At 42.0% G+C, this 21,942-nt stretch overlaps 3 protein-coding genes and 1 long non-coding RNA gene across 21 annotated transcripts; 2 read left to right on the top strand and 2 right to left on the bottom strand.

The window, feature by feature from the left end:
- The first annotated feature begins 60 nt into the window (after positions 1-60).
- On the top strand, positions 61-8,993 carry coq8ab (coenzyme Q8A, genome duplicate b). Its single transcript, XM_020097848.2, has 16 exons — positions 61-109; positions 714-963; positions 1,276-1,431; positions 2,797-3,063; positions 3,139-3,205; positions 4,401-4,472; positions 4,821-4,946; positions 5,837-5,922; positions 6,002-6,142; positions 6,214-6,295; positions 6,420-6,513; positions 7,025-7,166; positions 7,363-7,470; positions 7,543-7,608; positions 8,102-8,188; positions 8,307-8,993. The coding sequence occupies exons 3-16, from the start codon at positions 1,297-1,299 to the stop codon at positions 8,589-8,591; spliced, it is 1,758 nt and encodes a 585-aa protein (XP_019953407.2). The 5' UTR covers positions 61-109; positions 714-963; positions 1,276-1,296; the 3' UTR covers positions 8,592-8,993.
- On the bottom strand, positions 7,773-12,036 carry LOC109636348 (proton-coupled zinc antiporter SLC30A2-like). 2 transcript variants are annotated; one of them, XM_020097991.2, is made up of 8 exons: positions 11,742-11,996; positions 11,429-11,646; positions 10,926-11,072; positions 10,670-10,823; positions 10,396-10,588; positions 10,074-10,179; positions 9,845-9,979; positions 7,773-9,559 (listed from the first exon to the last, which is right to left on the bottom strand). In XM_020097991.2, exons 1-8 carry the CDS (start codon positions 11,795-11,797, stop codon positions 9,432-9,434), a joined length of 1,137 nt encoding a protein of 378 aa, XP_019953550.2. In that variant the 5' UTR covers positions 11,798-11,996; the 3' UTR covers positions 7,773-9,431. The 2 variants fall into 2 exon arrangements, with proteins under 2 accessions (XP_019953550.2, XP_069391731.1); XM_069535630.1 differs by having other exon boundaries at positions 9,285-9,559; positions 9,754-9,979; positions 11,742-12,036.
- LOC109636242 (dnaJ homolog subfamily C member 5-like) lies at positions 11,980-18,508 on the bottom strand. 16 transcript variants are annotated; one of them, XM_020097857.2, is made up of 8 exons: positions 18,197-18,508; positions 17,953-18,085; positions 15,400-15,613; positions 14,520-14,676; positions 14,255-14,302; positions 13,769-13,828; positions 13,157-13,274; positions 11,980-13,063 (listed from the first exon to the last, which is right to left on the bottom strand). In XM_020097857.2, the coding sequence occupies exons 2-7, from the start codon at positions 18,066-18,068 to the stop codon at positions 13,177-13,179; spliced, it is 693 nt and encodes a 230-aa protein (XP_019953416.1). In that variant the 5' UTR covers positions 18,069-18,085; positions 18,197-18,508; the 3' UTR covers positions 11,980-13,063; positions 13,157-13,176. The 16 variants fall into 16 exon arrangements, with proteins under 16 accessions (XP_019953416.1, XP_019953415.1, XP_069391732.1 ...); XM_020097856.2 differs by having other exon boundaries at positions 13,161-13,274; XM_069535631.1 differs by having other exon boundaries at positions 13,161-13,274; positions 18,308-18,504.
- On the top strand, positions 14,920-21,655 carry LOC138412223 (uncharacterized). Of its 2 annotated transcripts, XR_011244719.1 has the most exons (3): positions 14,920-15,059; positions 19,481-19,546; positions 19,773-19,908. It is a non-coding gene; the product is annotated as an uncharacterized lncRNA (long non-coding RNA). The 2 variants fall into 2 exon arrangements; XR_011244718.1 differs by lacking the exon at positions 14,920-15,059 and having other exon boundaries at positions 19,162-19,546; positions 19,773-21,655.
- Positions 21,656-21,942: the final 287 nt, after the last annotated feature.

The raw sequence follows: 21,942 nt of genomic DNA, 5'->3' as shown, positions 1-21,942 counted from the left end.
TCCTGAACATGTCCTGTCCTAAAATATCAAGTAGATTGTTTGCCCTCAAAAAACGTCGGCAGTGTGAAGAAACAAAGCAGAAGGAGAAGCAGTGATTCATGTTTCTAAAGTAAGAAGGTTTCGTTATATTCCAGGAAACTGGATGTTGTCCACACACAGTCAGTTTGCAGTTTATTAGGAACACACACTCAGGCAATCTAATAAAACAATCCTGCTGTAAATCTTTCCCTCGTGCAGGGTTTAATGTTGAGTTTTAGCTGGAACTGTTATAGAGAGGTGTTAGTATTTGTCCACAGGCTACGCAACAAAAATACTTGTGTGTATTTATTATTTGGCTTGTGACTGAGAATAATTCTCAGTACTACAAAAAATGAAATAATACAATGATGTTTGTACAACTGAGCGACATATAAGATTGTGTAAAATATAAGTGGGTTGTGTGCCAGGATGACAGAATGTGTAAATTACATTTGTGAAGTACATTGAGTTCATATTCTGGGTTTATTTTAATCTGAAAGGCACATTTCAGAATAAAAGCATTGTGTTTTTGTTTTTTTTAAGTAGAACTCACCTGATAGTTAAACCTTTTAAAGTGAGTGGGTAATTGTCTTTTTCATTTCAGTTTTTTTTTTTACTTTATTACGAATCCTTTCTACTTCTGAATTAAACTTAATTTGAGCTCCCTGGAAATTCCGGTTTGCTCTTGAACGCAGCGTGTGTGCAGTTCAGGGACCGCCCTGAGCGGACACGTCAGCTGTGACCGAGCAGCGACTCACAGTCTCTCCAGCCAGTTGATGCTCGGGGGTCCCCGGCGGCTGAACTTTGCCCGTGTCGGTGCAGCTTCGCCTCGGGGGAGAAGTCGAGAAGTGTTTGAGTCGAAACTGAGTCAAGTGAAAATCAAAGGAGAAGCTGCAGCTGCACGATGATCAGCGCCGGTTCTCAGAGCTGAGAGAAGTTCTGCTGGTGAGTCTCTTTCACTCATTTAGTCAAGTTAACTCAAATGTTTTTTATGTTCATTCTCTCAGGTTTGTTGCTGTGGCGTGTTTCTGACTTCCTGCTCTTGTCACTCAGTTAACTTCACACTTGTGTCAGTGTTTTGGTTGTTTTGCAGCAGAATGCTGTGGATGTGCAATCAGGCTTAACCCAACAAGCATGGGAACATAAACTGATGGTTGATCATCATCTCACCCAGACAAATGAGGAAATAATTGACACATCACAACCTCAAAAACCACCTGATGCTCAGAGACGTGTGTGTTTGTCTCGTCCCTGCAGGTGTGAGTACAGGACAACACCATGACAGGTGACGCTGTGGTGTGGAGGGGCCTGACCTGGGTGAAGCAGGCAGCCTGCAGAGCCCCACCAGGCGCCCTGACCAGCCCTGGGAGCCAGAGGCCGGCGAGCCTCCATCACGTCGCCGGGTCAGCGAGGGTGAGCAGTGGGCCTTGATTTGTCCGTCACGCTGCTGCAGGGCGGTGTAGAGTTTCACAAACATGCAGCCCAGATTCCTCCTCTGTCTGTTTCTGCCACCGTCGCCTCATCAACACCCACAACGCTGAGCAGCTTCATGAGGCGGGCGGCGCTGGAGGAGAAACCTCAGGGACTCAGCTGATGTGGGCGTCTGACCAAAATATGTCCATAGTTTTCTTTAGTGCCACACCTTGCAAATGTCCTCCACCTCCTTATCTCACCTGGACAAGTCAAACATAAAGGTTGTCTCGCCCTCAGATTCCTCCTGTGGCCTCTGATTGTTATTATTGCATGACACTAAAATACAACTCAAATCTCAAATCTCAAAAGTAAATCAACGTCTTTGGTAAATTTTAAAACAGTTGCTGCTGAAACCGTCTCTGACCTTTGTTATGTGAGACGTCCTTGATCCAGGCCGTCTGTGGGATTAGTTGTCCGATAAAATAAATCCAATTTACGCCCCTAATTCTGTGAGGTGCTGCTTTGGTGGTGCCGAGACAACGTTCTCATTCAAGGCAGCAGGAAAAAGCCTGTCTATGATTTTAGTTGACAGAAAAAGTTACTAAAGTAATGTGGAGACTTTACATAATTCTGCTTTACTTGTTTCCAGATGAGTTTTCATGTTTAGAAAACCTCTGTCCTGTGATTCCTGTGCTTGTGTTTGCTCGTGTGTGAACACTTTGTCTTCTTGCCAGTTGGATGTGTTGGTGTTGATCTGATATCTTGTCGGGCACCGAGCCATTCACATTTGATTTCTTTGTTCTTTAACAAAGAACAACCTAAACTTTATTTCTCCTTCAGGTGAACTTGTCGTCCCGACTCTTGTGTTTCTATATTGTACACAATCTATTCCAATCCTCTAGTCCTGAGTGTGTATTTTATGTTTATGTGCTTTTGAAGTCTGAATGAAAAATGACTCCGGGTCTCAAGAGACTGGCAGAAGAGAAACTATGATCCACATCTCACTGAGAAAATCAAACAGACAAAATGAATTTTTAAAGAAGGAAAAAAAATAAAAACACTGACTTGACTCTGATGTGAATTCAACAGAAAATGATTTTAAAGCTGAAGAGATGAACGGCTGAGAAGAAGAATCTCTGAACTGTCTCTCTTCAATAATAATGATGATGTTCTCAACCCACAAGAATAATTAAAGTAAAACTGAAAGTTAAAAATCAATTCAGAGGCACGGACGACTTACAAAACTATGTTGAAAATCATTATATTCAGTATTTGTATGTTTGAGTCGATGTGACTTTAACTGAGAATGTGAATTTGTTGTTTTTTCTCTAACTTTCCCTCTGACCCTTGTTGTTTTCACCTCAGGAAGTCTGCGTCCACACAACTACGCTTCACAGATATTCCACGATGGCGGCGCGTTTCCCCGGCAGCGTAAAGGGAGGATGGGGGTCCTGCGGCGGCCGACTCAGTGCTAAACATCTGAAACACCACAGGGACTGGTCAAGTCAGCTGTTCTGCGGACACACAAGGTTGTTCAACCAGGACAACTCCACCGTGGGGCGGCTGACGTCAGAGGACATCGAAAAAGCAAGAAACGCCAAGAAAACCGACAACAAGCAACACAAACAAGTGGTACTCACAAGTTTTATACCTTCGTTTCTACTTCATTCATTTTGCACCGGAGCGTCATGTTTTCTTTTATTTCAGCTCAGTGAACGAGCCAGAGAGAGGAAGGTGCCGGTCACACGGTTAGGAAGGCTGATGAATTTTGGAGGTTCGTAAATGTTTTAATTCTACTTCTCAGAGCAGAAACTGTGTGTGAGGCAAATATTTAACAGCCACTTCCAGCGTGCCCTTCAGCAAGGCGTCTGACCCTCAGTTGCCCCGGTGCTGTGAAACCAGTGTTAGATTACTGAGATCTGGACGAATGTGAGGCAGAGCGTTGCTGACACGGTGCACGCTCAGCACAAACGTATGGAATCAAACCAAACACCAGCAGAGTTTTCTCAGAGACGATGTCTCCTCAGTCTCTCTGCCGTATTCTTCAAGTCCGACAAACGTGTCCGAATAATTTCCTTCCTCAAAATTTGGTTGAACAACTTTTATTTATTTTTTTCACATTTGGAAATCTGCTTGGATGGCAACCAAGTTATTGCGAGTAGTGTGATGATGTGAAAGCATGAGCAGGAATGTGGAAGTGCAAATTCATTCAGGGAAACTGTTAAAATGATTTTTGTTTGATTTCTTCTTGAACGTGGTAAATTCTCCTTTTTCTGATTTACAGTTGAGCTAAATGAAATTTGGAAATAGGCAGCAGATGAATCACTGATTTTTAAATTAGTTTTTCTTCAGTATCATGAGTCCTCGTGTGTTTCTGGACTAATCTAATGTCGAGTTCCTTCTCCTTCTTATAACTAAACAAATAAAATGTTGAGTTATATCTGCTCAAGATATTTGAGATAATCCTGAATGAATAAACCGTTGTTTTCTTCACCTGTTGTTTAAACAAGGTCGGTGATTGACATTGGCAGTGCTGACGCTCCCTCCGGAGCAGGATGTGGTCGCAGCAGACTTTATTTAAAGACACAACATTTTATAGATTATTTGTTTTCTAATTGAACACGTTCCGTTGCCCTGGATATCATCGTTTAGCAGTTGAGAGGCTTTTCATTGGTGACCTGGGGCAGCAGCTCCTTCACAGGGCTGGAACTACAGAGCGTCAGGAGCTGATGTTTCAGGGACGTGTCGGAGTCCCGGCTGAGAATCAAAGACAAAATAAAACATGTTGTCAGATATTAGCGCCTCACACCTTCCTGCCCCCGAACCTGTGAGGACTCCTGAGCGTTGTTTTGAGAGTTTAAACCCACCCCTGGTTGCTGATTGCTGTTATCGCCTCCTTTTCTTGTTGCCGCCGTTATCAGCTGAGAGAGTTCGTGAATCATTGATTGTATTCATTTTTCATTTTGCAGGTCTGGCCGTTGGACTTGGGATTGGGGCGATCGCTGAAGTGGCAAAGAAGAGTTTGAAACCACAACAACAAGGTGTTGAGAGGAGGATGTTGTTGATAATGATTCAGTTTTAAAGTCAATATTAAAACCGTCAAGACTAAATCGTTCAGTTGTTCAAGCTGCTGATGTCAACAAGGTTCTTTTTGCTTCTCTAAAGAAATGCTTTTATGTTTATGTTTCACTGAAACTGTGGGAAAATGATAAGAAAGAGAACGAGGGGCTTGTAGAGCTGCTTATTTAAAACTTTCAGAACTCCAGAAACTGTTCATTAACTCATTACTGAATGTATTGATGAAAGAAAGTAAATAGTATAAAGTCTGATATTGGAAATATTGCCAATAATCTGTGTTTGACATTAAATACCTTTATTTTTTTTTTTAGATGATAAGAAATCTGTTCTGAATTCGAGTGCCTTCCTGTCTGAAGCCAACGCTGAAAGAATCGTGCGGACGCTCTGCAAAGTCCGAGGTGCCGCTCTGAAACTGGGACAGATGCTCAGCATTCAAGGTGAGAAAAAAAACTGCACGTTAAACACGTCTGTGTCTTCAGTGACGCAGCACAGAGTAACGCTGCGTGACACTGGGACATCAGGACACAGAGGACGTCTCATGTTATGGACAGCAAAGTCTCGCTTCTGGCAAACAAACAAGGTCCTTTTTACCAGCGTGGAAATGTCATCACCGAAAATAAACCCAGGGCCAGCTGATCACAATAACTGCCATTCCAGCCGAGCTATTGTAAGACCGAACAGCCTGATGACTTTAAACAGCACGGTGCTAACAGCGCAGTGTTGTTCTGCTGTGAGACGTCCACCGGACAGTTATCAGTCCTCAAAGGATTCCGACAGAGGTCAGAGGTCAGAATTATCCACGGCTTAATAAAATGCAAATCTTTTCATTCATTAAAATCAATTCTCCTTGTTTGAAATCTATTTTCTAATAGTAAAAAATATCTGGAGCCAATGAATAATTAAAAAAAAAAGAAGAATGAAACCGGTTATAGATTCATGGTCGTGAGGATTTGATGCTTTTCTTTGTCTTAAGTAAATAAAATAAAAATCACACTATTTTATAAGTCATGTTGGGTTTTTGCAGTTGTGTGAATTGTTTAGAGAACAAAAAAAAAGTATTTTATATTTCAGGTGGTCAGAAAAACCACTCAAAATAAATTCCAATGTTTCTCTTTATCTGCCTCATGTGTGAAAAAGAATCTGCTCAGTTTTATTAAATGGATTCAAAATGTTATAATTCAACGTTTATGCAGATTTCATGCAAATAATTGCATCTCTATCCACATATCTTTGGGAGATTAAATTCATTTTGACTCTGAATGCACCTTCACAGCTGATTAACGATAGCAAACATCACATCAGCTTGTTTTTCTCTTCTTCCTCCCAGACGATGCTTTCATCAACCCTCAGTTGGCCAAAATCTTCGAGCGAGTTCGACAGAGTGCCGACTTCATGCCGACTAAACAGATGACGGTACGGTACTCGGGCCTGTGGTGATCAGCCCACGCTCAGTTCACAGATGAGACGGGCTCTTCTCTCTCTCTCTCTGCAGAAAGCCATCAGCAGTGACCTGGGCCCGAACTGGAGAGACCAACTGGAATACTTTGAGGAGAAGCCGTTCGCGGCGGCGTCCATCGGTCAGGTGCATCTGGCGAGGCTGAAGGACGGCAGAGAGGTGGCCATGAAGATTCAGGTGAGTGTGGAGATGAAACACTGAGGCAGCACTGAACTTCACTGTCACACCATCAAAACCTTTTCTTTCAGTATCCGGGAGTCGCCAAGAGCATCGACAGTGACGTGAACAACATCATGACGGCTCTGAGTTTAAGCAACGTGCTGCCTGAAGGTAACGTTAAATCTTTTTTTTTTTTTTTACGATGACGGCTGCTTGTGTCTGATTGTCGTAACCTCCGCAGTCGACACACTAACCTGCTCCAGCAGCTCCAGTGTCGTGACTCTGTCGTTCACAGGTCTGTTTCCCGAGCACCTTATCGAGGTCATGAGCCGTGAGCTGGCGCTGGAGTGTGATTACGTGAGGGAGGCAAAATGTGCCCGAAAATTCCAGTGAGTTGTTTATTTGTTCTACACACACACACACACACACACACACACACACACACACACACACACACACTGTATGACTCCATGTGGTGCACATTGTCAACATCAGCGGTCTCCAAACCTTTTTGCATTTAACCTCTTAACGTGGAGCAATGTTTAATACAGCCAATTAACAAAGATCCTTCAATAGGAGCATTTAACAGACTTAATTTATTTATGTCAGCTGATATGCAACAAATAAGAGAATAAACAAAGCAGAAAACATTTTGATTATAGTTTATTTTTTAATTATGTTCTATATATTGGTTGTATTTGTGCTTTTTTAAATTCATGGATATTTATAGTAAAGTTTGTGCTTAAACTGTAAAATATCAAACCTCAATTACATTTCATTGACACAAGTTTTAATGTTTGTTGTCAGATTAACAAACTTCGTCACGACCTTCGACCCAGATGACCCAGGAGTGTTTGGCTGTATTCGGTGTTTCTGAACTCTGTTGTTTGTGTTTTGCAGAGAGCTGCTGACAGGTCACCCGTTCTTCTATGTGCCCGACGTGATTGACGAGCTGAGCAGCCTGCACGTCCTCACCACCGCGCTGGTGCCTGGTTTCCCTCTGGACCAGGCCACCGACCTCTCTCAGGAACTCAGGAATGAGGTACGGACTCCAAACCCATCGCTGCTCACACCTGCGTGTTTCCAACACGCTCCAATTCTCTGGACGTGTTCAAGGCGACGTGATAAATATGGACACACGCCGTCTCTAAAGAGACACGTCAGCACAGCGTGAAGCTTGTTTTCACTCATCGTTTGTGTCATTTGACACGTTTCCCTCTTCTTCTTCTTCTTCTCAGATTTGTGAGCAAATCTTGAGTTTATGCCTGAGGGAGCTGTTTGAGTTCAGATACATGCAGACCGATCCAAACTGGTCCAACTTCTTCTTTGACCCACAAGCTCACAAGGTCAGTGTCTCAATAATAAACAGTTTGTACGTGTACATCTTTATCTTTTTACTGTGTTTCCTTTGTCTTCAGGTTGCGTTGTTGGATTTTGGAGCGACTCGAGGATTTGATAAAAGCTTCACTGACACTTACATTGAGGTGAGGAACTGTAAAAGCCCTCAGTCACATTCAAACTGTCTGTGCAGTTTCTTTTTAAATATTTACAAAAATATATACAAAAATGTTGTCTTAACAATTCATTTTGTCATTACGTCACAAAACTTTCACTATAATGTGATTTAATACCAAAAAATTCTACATAGTTGGAATGAGACATTTAAAGTTTTCCTTTATTTACTAATGAAAAAGAAAACATGTCATAGTAACAGGAAAAATACTATATATTAACATATATATATTATTAGTGAAAGCAAGAATATAAGAACATATATATATATATATATTATTGTACTGTGTATATATACTGTATATTCAACACAGGGTGAAAAGTTTTACATGTTAAATGATTGAAGTGACCTGAAACCTCAGTAAGAATCAGGGTTTGTTTTTATCAGATGTATTTTACTTTCATTCAGTCAAATGTTTCATGAGATTATTGTATTTGTATTTAATCTGTTCGCTCTCACACCAGATCATTAAGGCAGCTGCAGATCAGAACAGAGAGGGCGTCCTGCAGAGATCCAGAGACATGAAGTTCCTCACAGGATACGAGTCAAAGGTAATAAACGTCCCTGTTTCAGCTACAAACCACAACAGAAAGAATCACTGTGAAATTTAAATGAACTGCTGGTTTAAAGCCTGTTTGTCGTCATTAACTCCTCGTGTCTCACACTAAGTCGATGGAGAACGCTCACGTGGACGCTGTGATGATCCTGGGCGAGGCCTTCTCCGCCGAGGAGCCCTTTGACTTCGGAGCTCAGAGCACCACCGAGCGCATCCACAGCCTCATCCCGGTGATGCTGAGGGAGCGGCTGACGCCTCCTCCCGAGGAAACCTACTCCCTCCACAGGAAGATGGGCGGCTCCTTCCTCATCTGCTCCAAACTCAAAGCTAAAATCTCCTGCAAGAACATGTTCCAGGAGGCGTACGACAACTACTGGAAGGACGCGCGGCGCGACTGAAGCCCGGTGACGGCGGGGTTTCCTGGAAGCGTGTTCCCTCCGGGAGTTTCCAGGGTTTTCTGTGGTACAGTTGAACTCACACATTCTCACCTGTGGAGATATTTTCAGAAGCCTGGAGCCGATCGTGTCCAGATCTTTTTACTTCGTCGTCTTCTCTGACTCAAGTAAACTGAAAAAAATAGTTTGATTAACGTCTGTGAGTTTCATATCTGTGTGCGTCTCATTCCATTTGTCAGTTCGACCAGGACTTCCATCCACACTAACTCTACATTGAATATGTAGTGAAGATTATTTGTATGTATCGTTTGAATTTGTTGTGCATTTGTACGACCTAATATTTCTGTGTCTGTTTGGTTTGAGGAACCAGGGTTTTCAGTTTGAATAAATTGACCCTTCATCAAAGAGTTGGGTCAGTGACGTGTGTATTTCTGACTGAATTGTTTCCTTAATCAAATCAGACTCACTTTATTCTATAAAACCTATTTATTACTTTTAAATATTTATATATTAAATTAAATGACCGTCATAATACTTTATACATTTCTTTATAATACATTTGAACAAATACTGAACAAATATGTTATCTCACGCTTCAGATTTGTGCAAAATGAGGTTAAGGTTCTTAGGATCTAGGATGTTGTATAAATACTAACTCTAGTAAATAGTAGCTGTGATGCAACCAACAAAACATGGGTCAGAAGTTGATAAAAGCACATACATGACACGAGGGTGAGGAAACCACGTGTAATGAATGTAAAGCTGTTGAGCTTCACCGGTCGCTGGTCAGATACCAGGTGAGTCAGAGGCTTGTGAAAGCTTCTACCTCGGTTTCCTGCGTCATCAGTCTGTCTCCACAGTCGTCTCTGGACTGAAACGCTCCACTTGGACCGTGATGCTGGAGAAACTGAATTCCGAGCGCAGGAGCTTTGTCGCCTTCGTGAGGACGATCTGTGAATCGGCATCTTTTTCTGAAAACACAAATACAGACGTTTTCTCTGAGTCATGACTTAAAATGATCCTGAACAAACATCAGTGCTGCAGCTTGAACTCGGCCGGTTTTGTTTTCGACTTCATTAACCATTTGTGATTTTTCTTTCAGTTGCAGTAACTTCACCACCCAATAATTCCTTTATATATTTATAATTATAGTTTTATGCCCCACCACATCCACGGATGAAGGTATAACTCTGTGCACCTCATGCACATCGTCTTCTCTCCCACTGTAGATAAGCAGTATTTGTTTTGGCCTTCACCTGTGACCACGTGGACAGATAGTAAAGCGTCGCTCATGTTGAGGCTCCACATGTACAAACTGTGAACGGCCACGACTCCTCCGACAGACAGCAGCGACTTTCTCACAGCGCTGAAGCTCACGTCCTGAGGAGCTCCTGCAGGAAAACAGAAATAAAAAAACTCTCGCTCACCAAAACGGAAACTGCAGTAATTGTTAAAATACTTCTACATGCAGGGAACAGTGTTTACCCTCCATCAGTATCCTGAGAACATCCTTTGTGACTGGAACCGTCGTCCCAACAACGAGAACGGAGAACAGAAACGTACAAATTGGATCTGCTACTTTATATTCAGGCTGTGAGGAAAATAGAAATATGATTAACAAGAAATAAGAAACCACAGAATGAAGAGTTTACTGCATCGACTCCACGCGAAGTGATGCGGTTCTTCAATAAACACGTCTGCAGCCTCAAGTTGTGTCAGAAACTTTACTTACAGTTCCGACCACATCATGGGACTGACTACTTCTCCATCCACTGATGAAGTTTTTTTTTTTTTTGGCGACACTGACCCAGAAGTGGATGATGGTGGCGGCCAGCAGGACCCCAACACTTTGCAGCAGATCTCCCACCACGTGGATGAAGGCCGCCCTCACGCTGGCGTTGCCGTGACTCTGACGCTCCCCGTTCCTCTGCAGCCGGTCGGTGGAAAACCCGTGGCTGTGTCCGTGGGAGGCCCCGGACTGATGGAGGATCAACACCATCCTGAGTGAAACAAATCAAAAACACTTCTCAGAGACATTTCATCACTTCTGATTCCTCGTGAATTGACCTCGTCCTACTCACAGGATGTTGACGCCCACAGCACAGCCTGACGTTATCAACATGATGTGACTGTCGATGTCGTAGTTTCCGTCAGTGATCCTCTGTGCGGCCGATAACACCAGAGCTGCCGTCAGAGCCCAGATGGAGACGATCGACAACAACATGCCCAAGATCTCTGTTCAACACAACAACCGAGAGTCACACACGAAACAGGTAGAAATCATTTCAATTCAATCTCTTACAAGAAAAAGTAAAAAAGTCTGTGTTTTGATCTCACCTGCTCGATGCCAGCCGAAGGTCATGGTCTGCGTCCGAGGCCTGGACGAGATCCACAGAGAGAAGATGCTGATCAAGATGCTCCCGAAGTCCGTCAGGAGATGAGCTGCGTCCGTCATGATGGCCAGGCTGTGAGCAGCGTATCCACCTGAAGAGGTTTTTCATGATGTTGTGAGGGAATTTTATCTGTGTTAAATTCAAACTAAATATTTTTTTTTATAGACAAAGTAAAAACAATCCACTCAGGTGTAACTTCATTTAACTCTGCATATTTTTCCTGTAGTTTAACTAATGAGGGATTCTTTTATTTGATCTTCTGTAGATCTGAGATGAACGTAAAGGAGTAAAAAAAATCTGTGAAGATATAAAGTAAAATATATGAAGTTGGAAAAAATGTTGATTCTCAACTCTGGGAAATTGTACTTCAGTAAATATTTGAGTCACTTTCCTCCAGTGCGTCAGCTCTCACAGACAAAATGAAGAATATTACATCTCTGATCTTACCGACCACCTCCCCGATCATGAACACGAGGGTGAGGGCGCAGGCGATGAAGAGTTTCCTCCTGGCCAAACGTTGGGCGTCACTGTCAGCTGCCGGCACCGTGCCCGTCTCCTGGCAGAGCCGGTGGGTTTGGTCAGTTTTCCACAGGTCGAGCGAACTAGAGGCGTCGTCAAGGATGTCTGATCTGGATTCAGAGTATTTTTCCTCCAGAGAACTCGTCCTGAGAGGAATTCAGTGAAGTAAATGAGTCCAGATTAAATGATGTTAAGCAAAAAAAACTGAATTTACAAGAGGATGAAAAGATTTAAAACAAACCAGAGAGGTTCGGTCTCAATCAGAAGTTGCTTCTCAGAATCAGTGGGAGACTCCATATCTTCAGGTGAACACGCTTCCTGACTTGAAGTTTAACTGGTGTAAAGTGAAGCTTGAAAACTCGCCACCTGCTCCGACACACGTGTTATCTGTCAGAGGAGGAGCATGAGAGCAGCCAATGGCAGCTGATCTCAGAGCTGCTGCTCACTGACACAAAACTCTTTTCATCTCAAGACATGTATTTCCAGTTTCACCCGAATTTATTTAATCAGACAAATGTTCAATTTAACAGAAACAAACATGTAAAAGTAAAAAAAAAAGTCTGTAAAATACCAGGGAATGTTGAGATGATGAACCAAATATACAAACGTTCTTTTAAATCTTTAATCAAACATTTGAAAAAATAAAATAAATAAGTTTGGCACTTTCTTGAAGTAATTAAATACATCGTCTGACCTGCTTGATCCTGATGAAACAAATATAGATGGAGCAGATACAGATTTGTACAAATAAAATTAGATGCAGATGAAACCCAATGATGCACACCCAGCAGAATCATAAAATATAATATAAACATGATTAAAGATGACATGATTTAGTTTTATATAAATATATATATATATATATATAAAATACTCAGAATTAAAATATATATCTCTGAATCTACAAGATAACATGATTCCAGTATTTAAAGGTTCAGTGTGTAGAATTTAGTGACATCTAGAGGTGAAGTTGCATGTTGCAGCTGAATACCCCTCACCTCACCCTCCCCTTCCTTCTAAATATAAAGTATTTAAATGTAAAGGGCCCATTCTAAGGTTAATCTTACGCACTGGACCTTTAACGTATGGTCACAGTTTCGCAGGGAACAAGTCGTCTCAAACACCACAGAGGCTAAAGCTCTTATAATATATATATATGGAGCATCCAGAAACATTTGGCACAAAAAGTAAAAATAAAATAAAGTCACTGTTGGCTTTAGTTTCAAGTGCTTGTACAGTACAAATACTCCCCTCAGCTCAACACTTTGGAAAATACTTCTTCTCCATGAGGTAACGAATCAAATTATGGAAGAGACGGACAAAGACACAGGTGAAGAGGATATGACACAAACCAAATTTGGTCATTTTAAGATAATTCAATCAAGAGTTATTTCATATTATTCTGTCTTTAAGAAATACATTTAAGACGGGATCAAAGAATACCCTTTGACATTTAAAAAAAGAAAAAAAGAAACTAATCTTTGGCACAATCAGATCGCTGCCCGGTTCATGTAAACGAAAACACCTGAGAGATGAATGGGTTTTCTGCAGGTCGGCCACAGTCTGAGGGAAACAAACACAGACACTGGATTTATATTCATCTGCGGCGTTGACCTGGTTTAAAGGCGGTTCAGAATCAGAAAGGATTCCACTCACTCACTTATTCATTCACATCTTCATTCCTGAGCTGACTCCTTCTCCTCCTGCTGGGTGTCCCCCGGCCCCGAGGTGCCGACAGTCGCACGAGGCTGAATCACAATCGATGCGTTCTTACCTGCATGTGTGACAACAGAGAGGTTTAATGACAACTGCAGCTTCTATCATTTACTTACCAGCAAAAACATCCGTTTCTACAAATACTGAAATAAGAATTTTGTGTTTTCATGTTAAGAGAAAAGAAATGGTTGAAGTCGATTCCTCAGCTCCGCTCCACGATCACGCTGGTGCAGACTCTGGCTTCAAATGACGTCAAAGGGTCAAGATGGCGGCACCCGTATTATTCTTGCTACATTTTTGTACAATGGTAGTAAGTGGCTGTGCGTCATCCATCTTTATTTATTTGTTTGTTTTTGATCAGAGGAAGATCTATTCATCTTAATCCTACACTTTGCTGCTTCCTGCTTTTAAATATGACAAACTGCTGTTTTTCCCTGTTTTATATAAATGTGAACTAAATATTTACTGACAGGAGAAACATTTAAAAGACATCATCTTGGATTCTGCAGCTGAAAGTTACAGGTGAGAGTTTCCTGAAGAGACGAACTTTACCTGAGTTGTCATCGGCGGCGGCAGCAGAGCTCGGCTGCATAACGATCACATGATCTCCTCCTTAACAGAATTAAAACAGCAGTTTAAGAAGACAGAAGTTATATTTTACTACGCAGCATTAAGTCCCTGAATCAATTTAAATGACACAGGTTTTTTTAGTATCTGCAAAGAGCAGCAAGTTTCTTAAAATCATTATTTCTGTGCTCGACATTGAAAGCATCATCAGCAGTGGCAGGTGAAAACAAGGAAAGTTAATAAAGAGGCACCGATCAGAACAAATCCACCTCAGCTCATTGTGATTTCTCCCGTGGCCTCTGCAGGAAGTTGTTACAACCAGGAAATAACTTGAATGTTAGTCAGTGATTTTTGCAGAGACACAGCTGAGGCCCAGCAGTGTTAGAAGCTGCCACAACATGAAGTTCTGCTGAATAATTAATTCAAGCAGCACAGAGCAGCTGAGCGTCACCTGCAGAGAGCGAAGTTTACCTGAGTCAGCAGCAGAGCTCGGCTGAACAACTATCACAGGATCTCCTGCTGTGAAACAGAATTTAACACTGAACAAACCACGTGCTGCTTCTCACAGAAACAACCTGAGTTAATGTCGCAGCTGGAAACATAAAGAAGATGAAGTATCTTCAAAAATACAAAGCAGGATTCAGAGGACGAGTTTAACATGCAGGGGAAAACACATTTTCACTTTTCTTGGAGACAGAGTTTGTTTACTGTTCGAGTGAAACCCGACGTCCCTCACCTTCGTCGTGTTCTCCGAACTCTCCGTCCAGGTCGTCTGGGTCCATGTAGAAGGAGCCGTCCTGTTCGGGGGAGGAGGACGCACACTTCCCGCAGCAGAAACAGCAGCAGCAGCAACAGCAGAGGCAGGTGAAGATGCAGCCACACACCAGAAGAGCCTAAACGCAAGTGAAGGCAAATAAATGTTGATGTACAGCACACTGTCCAAACAAAACTAACAAACACACCGTCTCATAGAGAAGAGCTACAGCGTGGAACCTTGACTGAAGTGTGTCACGAGACATACGATCTCCTGATTGGCTGTTACACTCGTCACCTGCGACAGGGTTTTTTGAAAAGAGGGTGTGTCAGCCTCATCAGGGGAGATTGAGAGCGGCTGGGGGACGTGTGTGAAGAAGAAGGTTTCGAACGTGGTCGGAGAAAGTGACGTTTGGATGAGACCCTGGTACCACAGAGTTTTGTCTGTGTGTTGATGTTTGCAAATGAGCTGTCGTTGGCGTTCAACAGAGACCGGGTCAGCCCCGGAACCAAGATGGCGTTGGTAAGCTCACTTATCTTTTCCTCTAGTCTGAAGCCAAACAGCCCACCTGTCTGTAGTTAAGAGGCAACCACACCTCGAAGCCCTATGAAGACTTAAAGAATAAAGACCTGGAGGTTGTAAAGTGTAATTAATTTAAAACACAAAGATCTTTATGTGCACAGCGACGCTCAGGAACATTTACTTGTGGAGATGGGCGGCTTTACTGCCACTCTTTGGAGAAAAGTCAGAATCAAGGGTTGCACATGTGCACGTCACAAAAATAAGATATAAGAAATAAAAAGTACAATTTTAAAAATCATCTCCGTTTTTCTACTTTGAAACCAAACCCCACGTCTCTCACCTTGAACCAACACTTGTTCAGGAGGAAGTGCAGTTTCACGCTGTCGTCGCCAAACTGCTCGGCCACGTAGAGGCCCATGGATCCGTACTTGTCGTAGATCTTCCGTTTGTTCTCGTCACTGAGGATTGAGTTGGCGTTGTTGATCTCCTTGAATCTCTCTGCAGCTTCTGGGTTGTCTGGGTTCTTATCAGGATGATGCCTTAGGGCCAGTTTTCTGGAAACAAATGGATGAGAGACGTCGGCTTTTACCACAGCGAAATTAATCAGCACAAAATCAGATACACAACTCAGTGTGAACTATTACTACAACTTTTATACAGATGAGATCTTTGCCAAGAAAATGTCCAGTATGTCATTAATCCTAAAGAGCAGAAGACAGATGGAACTTCAGTGTCTGACCGAACCTCTTAAATCCAAACATGCAGCTTGAACTCTTCACCTTTTGTCATCAAATGTTTCTACTACACTTATTTCTTTTGTTCACCGATGCTTCTAACTTGTTTTCACCTTTAACTGCTTCAACACAACAAATGACCCTGTTGTGGGACAATAAAGAGTTTTCATTTGATCTTGTCTTATCTGAATCTTTTTATGGAGTTGATCACACAAACATTTGTGATCCTGAGTTAGTTTTATTACAGAACTCGTTGTAAAAGACAGTGTTTGATTTCTGCACCATGTCAGCAATAAGTTTATGAATACATAAACCATAAAGACGCTTTCCGAATAACTTGGAGCATTTTGTCGTCTCTCTAAGCTTTTCCACCTGGACTTTTTATGTTCAGCTGCTGTGGATGAATCGATTAGTTGATTAACAGATAATTAATCAATCACACACAAGTTGATTTGACACTTTTCAGGAACGGGTCTGTGATGGCGAAATATAGCTCGACAGCGACATCTACCGGTTATTACAACACACAGCACATAAGGTACTGAGTTCTTAGTTTGTGTCTGTAGTTTAAAAGCTACCCACTCACTGGAGAACACAATAGAGATAACACGTAAAACAACAGACTATAACCCAACACCTCAGAGACAGTCTGGACAGAAGAATGATCAGTGGGGGGGTTATTGCAGGGCCATCGACAAGGTTCTTTTTGATTGTGAGGTTTTATTGTTGCTGCTCGCTTTCTGATTGACTCGTGTCACAAGACTGAATTCTCTCATGTCATATTTACAGACTTTACTATTATTGAAATCGGTTGGATGTTACGTCTTATTTCAAAGTAGTTTGACTAAAACGTCCGTTCTTGATCTGAACTAAAATTGTTTCTCTTTGACTGAAATAACTAAAAACTGACTAAAAAACATAAAGACTTTGTTTTGCTGAAACTAACGTGGACTTTTCAGGACAAAGACTCAGATTAAACCCAAAGATCTTTGACTGAATTATTAAACTTTAGCTGATTATCTCCACCAAGGAGATTCTGTGGGTTGGTTTGTCTGTTTAATACAAAATCCATTGGATGCATCACTATGACTCATTGACCGGGTAGTTCCTCCTTTTGCTTTCATAACAGCCTCAGTTCTGAGCACACGCGGCTCCACGCTGACCTGAGTGCAGCGCATCATTTCCATAGCTTCACCAGCCGCTCATTCATTCTGCCAATCTGCCGTTTGATCACATCTTTACATCTCAAACGTGTTCGACTGGATTCAGAGGCTGCATCATTTTAAATGAGTTTGATTAATCCTCGTATTGTTCTTGTTTTAATGTTGCACTTGAATATATTATTTAATTCCCTGATCTTGAATGTTTTCATCCCAATTCAACCATGTAACACACTTTGTGGCTGCGCTGTATAAATAAAGTTTATCATTATTACTTTTCACACACATTCATACAGTGCATCTATGGGCAGCACTTTTTTCTGTGAGGGGCAATTCAGTATCTTGCCCCAAGGACGATGGGGAGGACTGGGATCGAACTCCTGACCTTCTGGTTAGAGGGAGACCTTTACCCGCTCAGCCAGTAGTTCTTCCTCATTCACCAGTTGAGAGTTAAGGATAGAAAGAAGATGGTTAAGCCCTGTGAAGCCCTGTGAGGCAAATTGTGAATATGGGCTGTAAAAAAATAAAATTTGACTCATGTGATTTTCTTTGGTCATGAGATATGATGTCCAGAATATGTGACCTGCTGGGCTTTGACCCTATGATGCCTTTTTATTTTAAGTCACCTTCTTGCCATGGGTTGTTTCTGTGAAGCCCTTTGTAAACCTTGTTTAGTGCTATACAAATAAAGCTATTATTATAACATAGGCTGATTATCTGAGCTTGGAGAGCAGGGGGGTAGAGCGGGCCGTCCCCTAACCAGAAGGTTGCCGGTTCGATCGTGGGGCGAGATACTGAACCCTGACTTCTGTGCTGGCAGCGTGGGAGTGATGTGTGACAGAGAAGCTCACAGATGCTGTTCTGTTAATGGCTTTGAGTGAGTTACTCAAAGCTGTTAATACAAACTGCTCCCAGTTTCCTTTCACTTTGTGTTTCTAGACGTGTTTCAAAAGAAACGTGTCTGCTGTATGACTTTAGAATCCCAGTGTGAGGGCTCACCTGTAAGCCTTCTTGATCTCCTCCTGAGTGGCTCCTCTCTCCAGACCCAGCACTTTGTACAGACTGTCTCCAGCTGTGGACATCTTCCTCTGAGCCGGGCCACCGGCATCCTCCATGTTTCACGGTTTAGTGGCTGTGACAACAAAACCACAAACAGTCAGTGACGGTGAACTGAGGACGAACAGGAACACTGACCTCAAGCAGGGACACGGACACGTCAGTAACTCCACACACACACACACACCTGCAGTCGAAACACTTTCAGACACGTTCAGATCATTTCTCAACTTTCTCGTCCCCTCGTGACTGGATGCTAACCGGTTAGCTGGTTAGTGAAGCGGAAGTTGGGTCGCACCTGGAGAGTTCCTGACTCTTGAGTTTGTTTTCACTCATAGAGTCTGAGACTCGTCCCGGGTTCTTCTGGAGGTTTTGATCCGCGAGGGGAAGCTGCTGCTCGGCTCGAAGTGTCCACACGGAGCCGTGAGGAGGAGGAGGAGGAGGTGGTGGTGGAGGAGGACACACACACACTGAACAAAGCAGGAAGTTTGACAGAAGTGATAAAGTTTGTTTTGAATACTCTCACGCACACACACACACACACGGGTTTGTTCGACTCTCTATAGTAGTGAGGACATTCAACATTTACATCACTGTTAAATAACTAATCCTGACTTAAACCTGAAGTTAATATTAATCCCTGATACTATGGATGGAAATACATATTCATATACAGTATATGTGTGGGTTAGGACGATTCCAGGGCCCCTCAGAGATTATTATTATTAGTTAGCTCATGTAATTAGAATATTTTTATCTATTAACAAGTTACAAATTAAATAAACTTGTGCAAATATATCAGATTAAAAGCTTTTTTTTTTTTTTAAACGACTGGATTCAGTCCAACAAAAACGCTGGAGAGATTTTATTTTTGAAAATGCCTCGCAAACATTTATGTTTGGCTTTTGAAATTTAAGTCACTGGCTCGAACAGCAGGGACAGAAGTTATGAAGCTGAACATGTAGGTAATTTTAATGTTTAAACGATAATAATAATAATAAAATGACTTTACCGGCAGGTTAAACTAACTTAAATTTGTTTGCGTCTTCATGCAGCTTGTTTTGACTAATTTGTTGATGTGAAACACATTTTCTTTATTATTATAAAACTACAGATCATCATGGGTTTTCCAGGCTGGTGGGTGATTGAGGTTTGCTGGGGTGGGGGGGGGGATCCGGTATTATATTCTTTCATAGGGCCCAAAATGTCTAGTTCCGCCCCTGCTTGCACGCTCTCTCTCACTCATGTATGTGAGATCAGTCACTGACATGAGAAGAATAAAGCTAAAGAGTGAAACATGATATTTTATTGCTCTTGAATGTTGATTGATGTAATTAAACACTGATTTCTGCATCACACACGGCTCTACACTGTATGTGTTGCTGACAGTAAACAGACGTGATACCTTCTGACAGATATCAATAAAAACTGTCAAACATGCGTTCGTCAACTTCTCTCCTCTGGATTTCAGCTGCTGGACATCGATGAAACTGCTGATCAAATCAAATTAAAACCTTTTTATGGAGGATTTTAAAAGGTGAGTTATTTCCTCATACGCTCCCGGTTATAAATTATTATTGATGTGCAGATTGTTTAACATAGGAAGTGGATGAGTCTGATTGTAAAATCACATGTTATATGTACACGGTAGTAACACAAAGGCTTCCACTGCAGTACTTTCACTCTCTTGGCCTCATCAGCAGGAGTGGATGCTCGTTTTTCCCACAGCCTCCACTCTTCTAATTCTCTTTTGTATTTTCAAGGTTCCCCACATTAGCACACCTCGGAGGCTCCGGCTGTCACTCACTCACAGCTGTAACTCTGCATGGACGTGAAGGTCATCCGTGGGTAGTGCGACTGTACTGACATGCAGCTCTCAGAGATTGTCAAGATCCACGTGACAGCTGATGGATTCCAGTAATTTCAAGGTTTGAAGAGTGATGAGGGAGAAGTGGCACCGCGTGGGAGTGAGGAGGCAAGAGCACTTCCTCCAACCACAGCTGAGAGTCGCCGCCCGAGGCTGCACCACACAGCACTTTACAATCATGCTGTGGTTATTCTGCACGAGGGGCCACACAACATGTCCTCATATTCTCCTCTCACAGACTCTATCTGTCCTTTCACCCACATTCAGTGGTGATGAACAACAAACCGCAGTAATGACCCCATGTTGGTTTCTCTTCAGCAGGTCTCTTTCACTTTCTCTTCCTTTTAAAGATGTTTTTCAATCAGGGAAGTGCAAAGGTTTGTAACAGCAGCAGAACGAATTTAGAGATCACCGTCTCAGCTCCGACCTCATCATTCCTTTAGATGTGATTATAGAGATAATAGATGAGCAAATATCTTAAAGCAACACTAAATGCTATTTTTTATAGCAGCTTCAAAAGGAGATTGATGGTTCAGAGACCAACAGAGTTAAACATTACATTTTACTGCAGATGGCGCTGTTGCTCAGCAAAAGATATATGGTGATGCTTTAAACAAATAGATGTGTGGTGAAAACGAGTTTACCAGAGAAATATCAATACTTTAGATAACTGTGTTACCATCGTGGATTTTTGAAGACCAATGATATTCAGGAGTAAATAATTTCTAACACAATATCGGTCAATATACAAATGTATATATTGAATATGTAATATGATATATCATTATCAAACCCTCATGACAAATTTTGTCAACCATAGGCTTTATTTTAAATTACTATAAATAAAGAAATACTATATACAACTTGAATTTAGAAGATAAATATGTTTTGGAAAATATGTCAACATAAATACATATATTTTCTGGATGTTTTACTGTGTAAATATATAAATATTGTAAAAGTAAATAAAACCATATCACATTTGATAACAGATTGAAAAATAAGAGCAGCAGAGATGTTTCATGTGAAGGCCTTCATATGAGCTGATGCTTGTGGAACAGCGGAATCAGGAGGACGAGCTGAGTGACGCAGGCAATCTGTCCTCATTGGACTGACGAGGAAAACCGCATGTACCTGATAGCTGGGAGGCTGATGGTGGCAATTAGAGCTAAACTCCAGCTGTTCCAGGATCCCCATCAACATCTGGAGCCAGTGGAGCGATGCTAATTACCTGTGAGATTTCAGTTTGCCCCGTGTCCCCCTCAAACATCTTACTCCTCCTCACCGGGACGACTGTGGTTCAGAGTCTCCAGAGACACACATCACATGCTCGAGGCAGCGCGGTTACACTCCAGCTGTTGCTGTGACACAACATTACAACATCATCATTCTGTGGACAACTAAATTTGATATAAATTAGGTGACTGTGTCTCTTAAGAACAATCTGGCGTTGATTAATGCAGTTCTGAAGAAGAGAGAGATTTGCAGCCTTATTTTCTCTGACATTTTTTGTTTCTCAACTTTAAAAGTCTGTAAATATAAAAACTAAATATTTGTACTATCTGCTTCAGGTGAGTGAGTTGATTGATGAAGACAGAAGAGGAGACTGTTGGGTATTAGTGAACGTATGAGCTCTATAGAATAATATGTTATATATACTGTATATATTTAGATTATAGTTATTGTATGTTGTATTTGTGCTACACACAGTGAAAATGAAAGACGCCACCTCCTGCTTGTCACATTTCATCTATAAACCACATCATCTAACAGCATAAAGCCTTTTCTCATTTGTGGAGTATACAAACCGTATCTTCAGTCTTCAGCTCAGTCGCCCGCAGACGTGTCACAGTGTGGAGACACTGAACCCTCTGGCCACTGATTAATGACTCTCTCTCCTCCGACAGCCTCTGAAAGGTGACGCCGAGTTGTCATTGGTTTTCACGTCTCTCTCTCACCTGAGGGGACGACGCTGGATTCAGCCCATATGCCACATTTGGATGTGCTGCACACTGGATGATAAATGGTTTTGGTTTGCTGATGCATTTATTAAACCTCTCAGATAG

Source organism: Paralichthys olivaceus, chromosome 12, assembly GCF_024713975.1.
Source record: "Paralichthys olivaceus isolate ysfri-2021 chromosome 12, ASM2471397v2, whole genome shotgun sequence".
NCBI classification, from domain to species: Eukaryota; Metazoa; Chordata; class Actinopteri; order Pleuronectiformes; family Paralichthyidae; genus Paralichthys; species Paralichthys olivaceus.
This window is presented reverse-complemented; position numbering and strand designations above follow the sequence as displayed.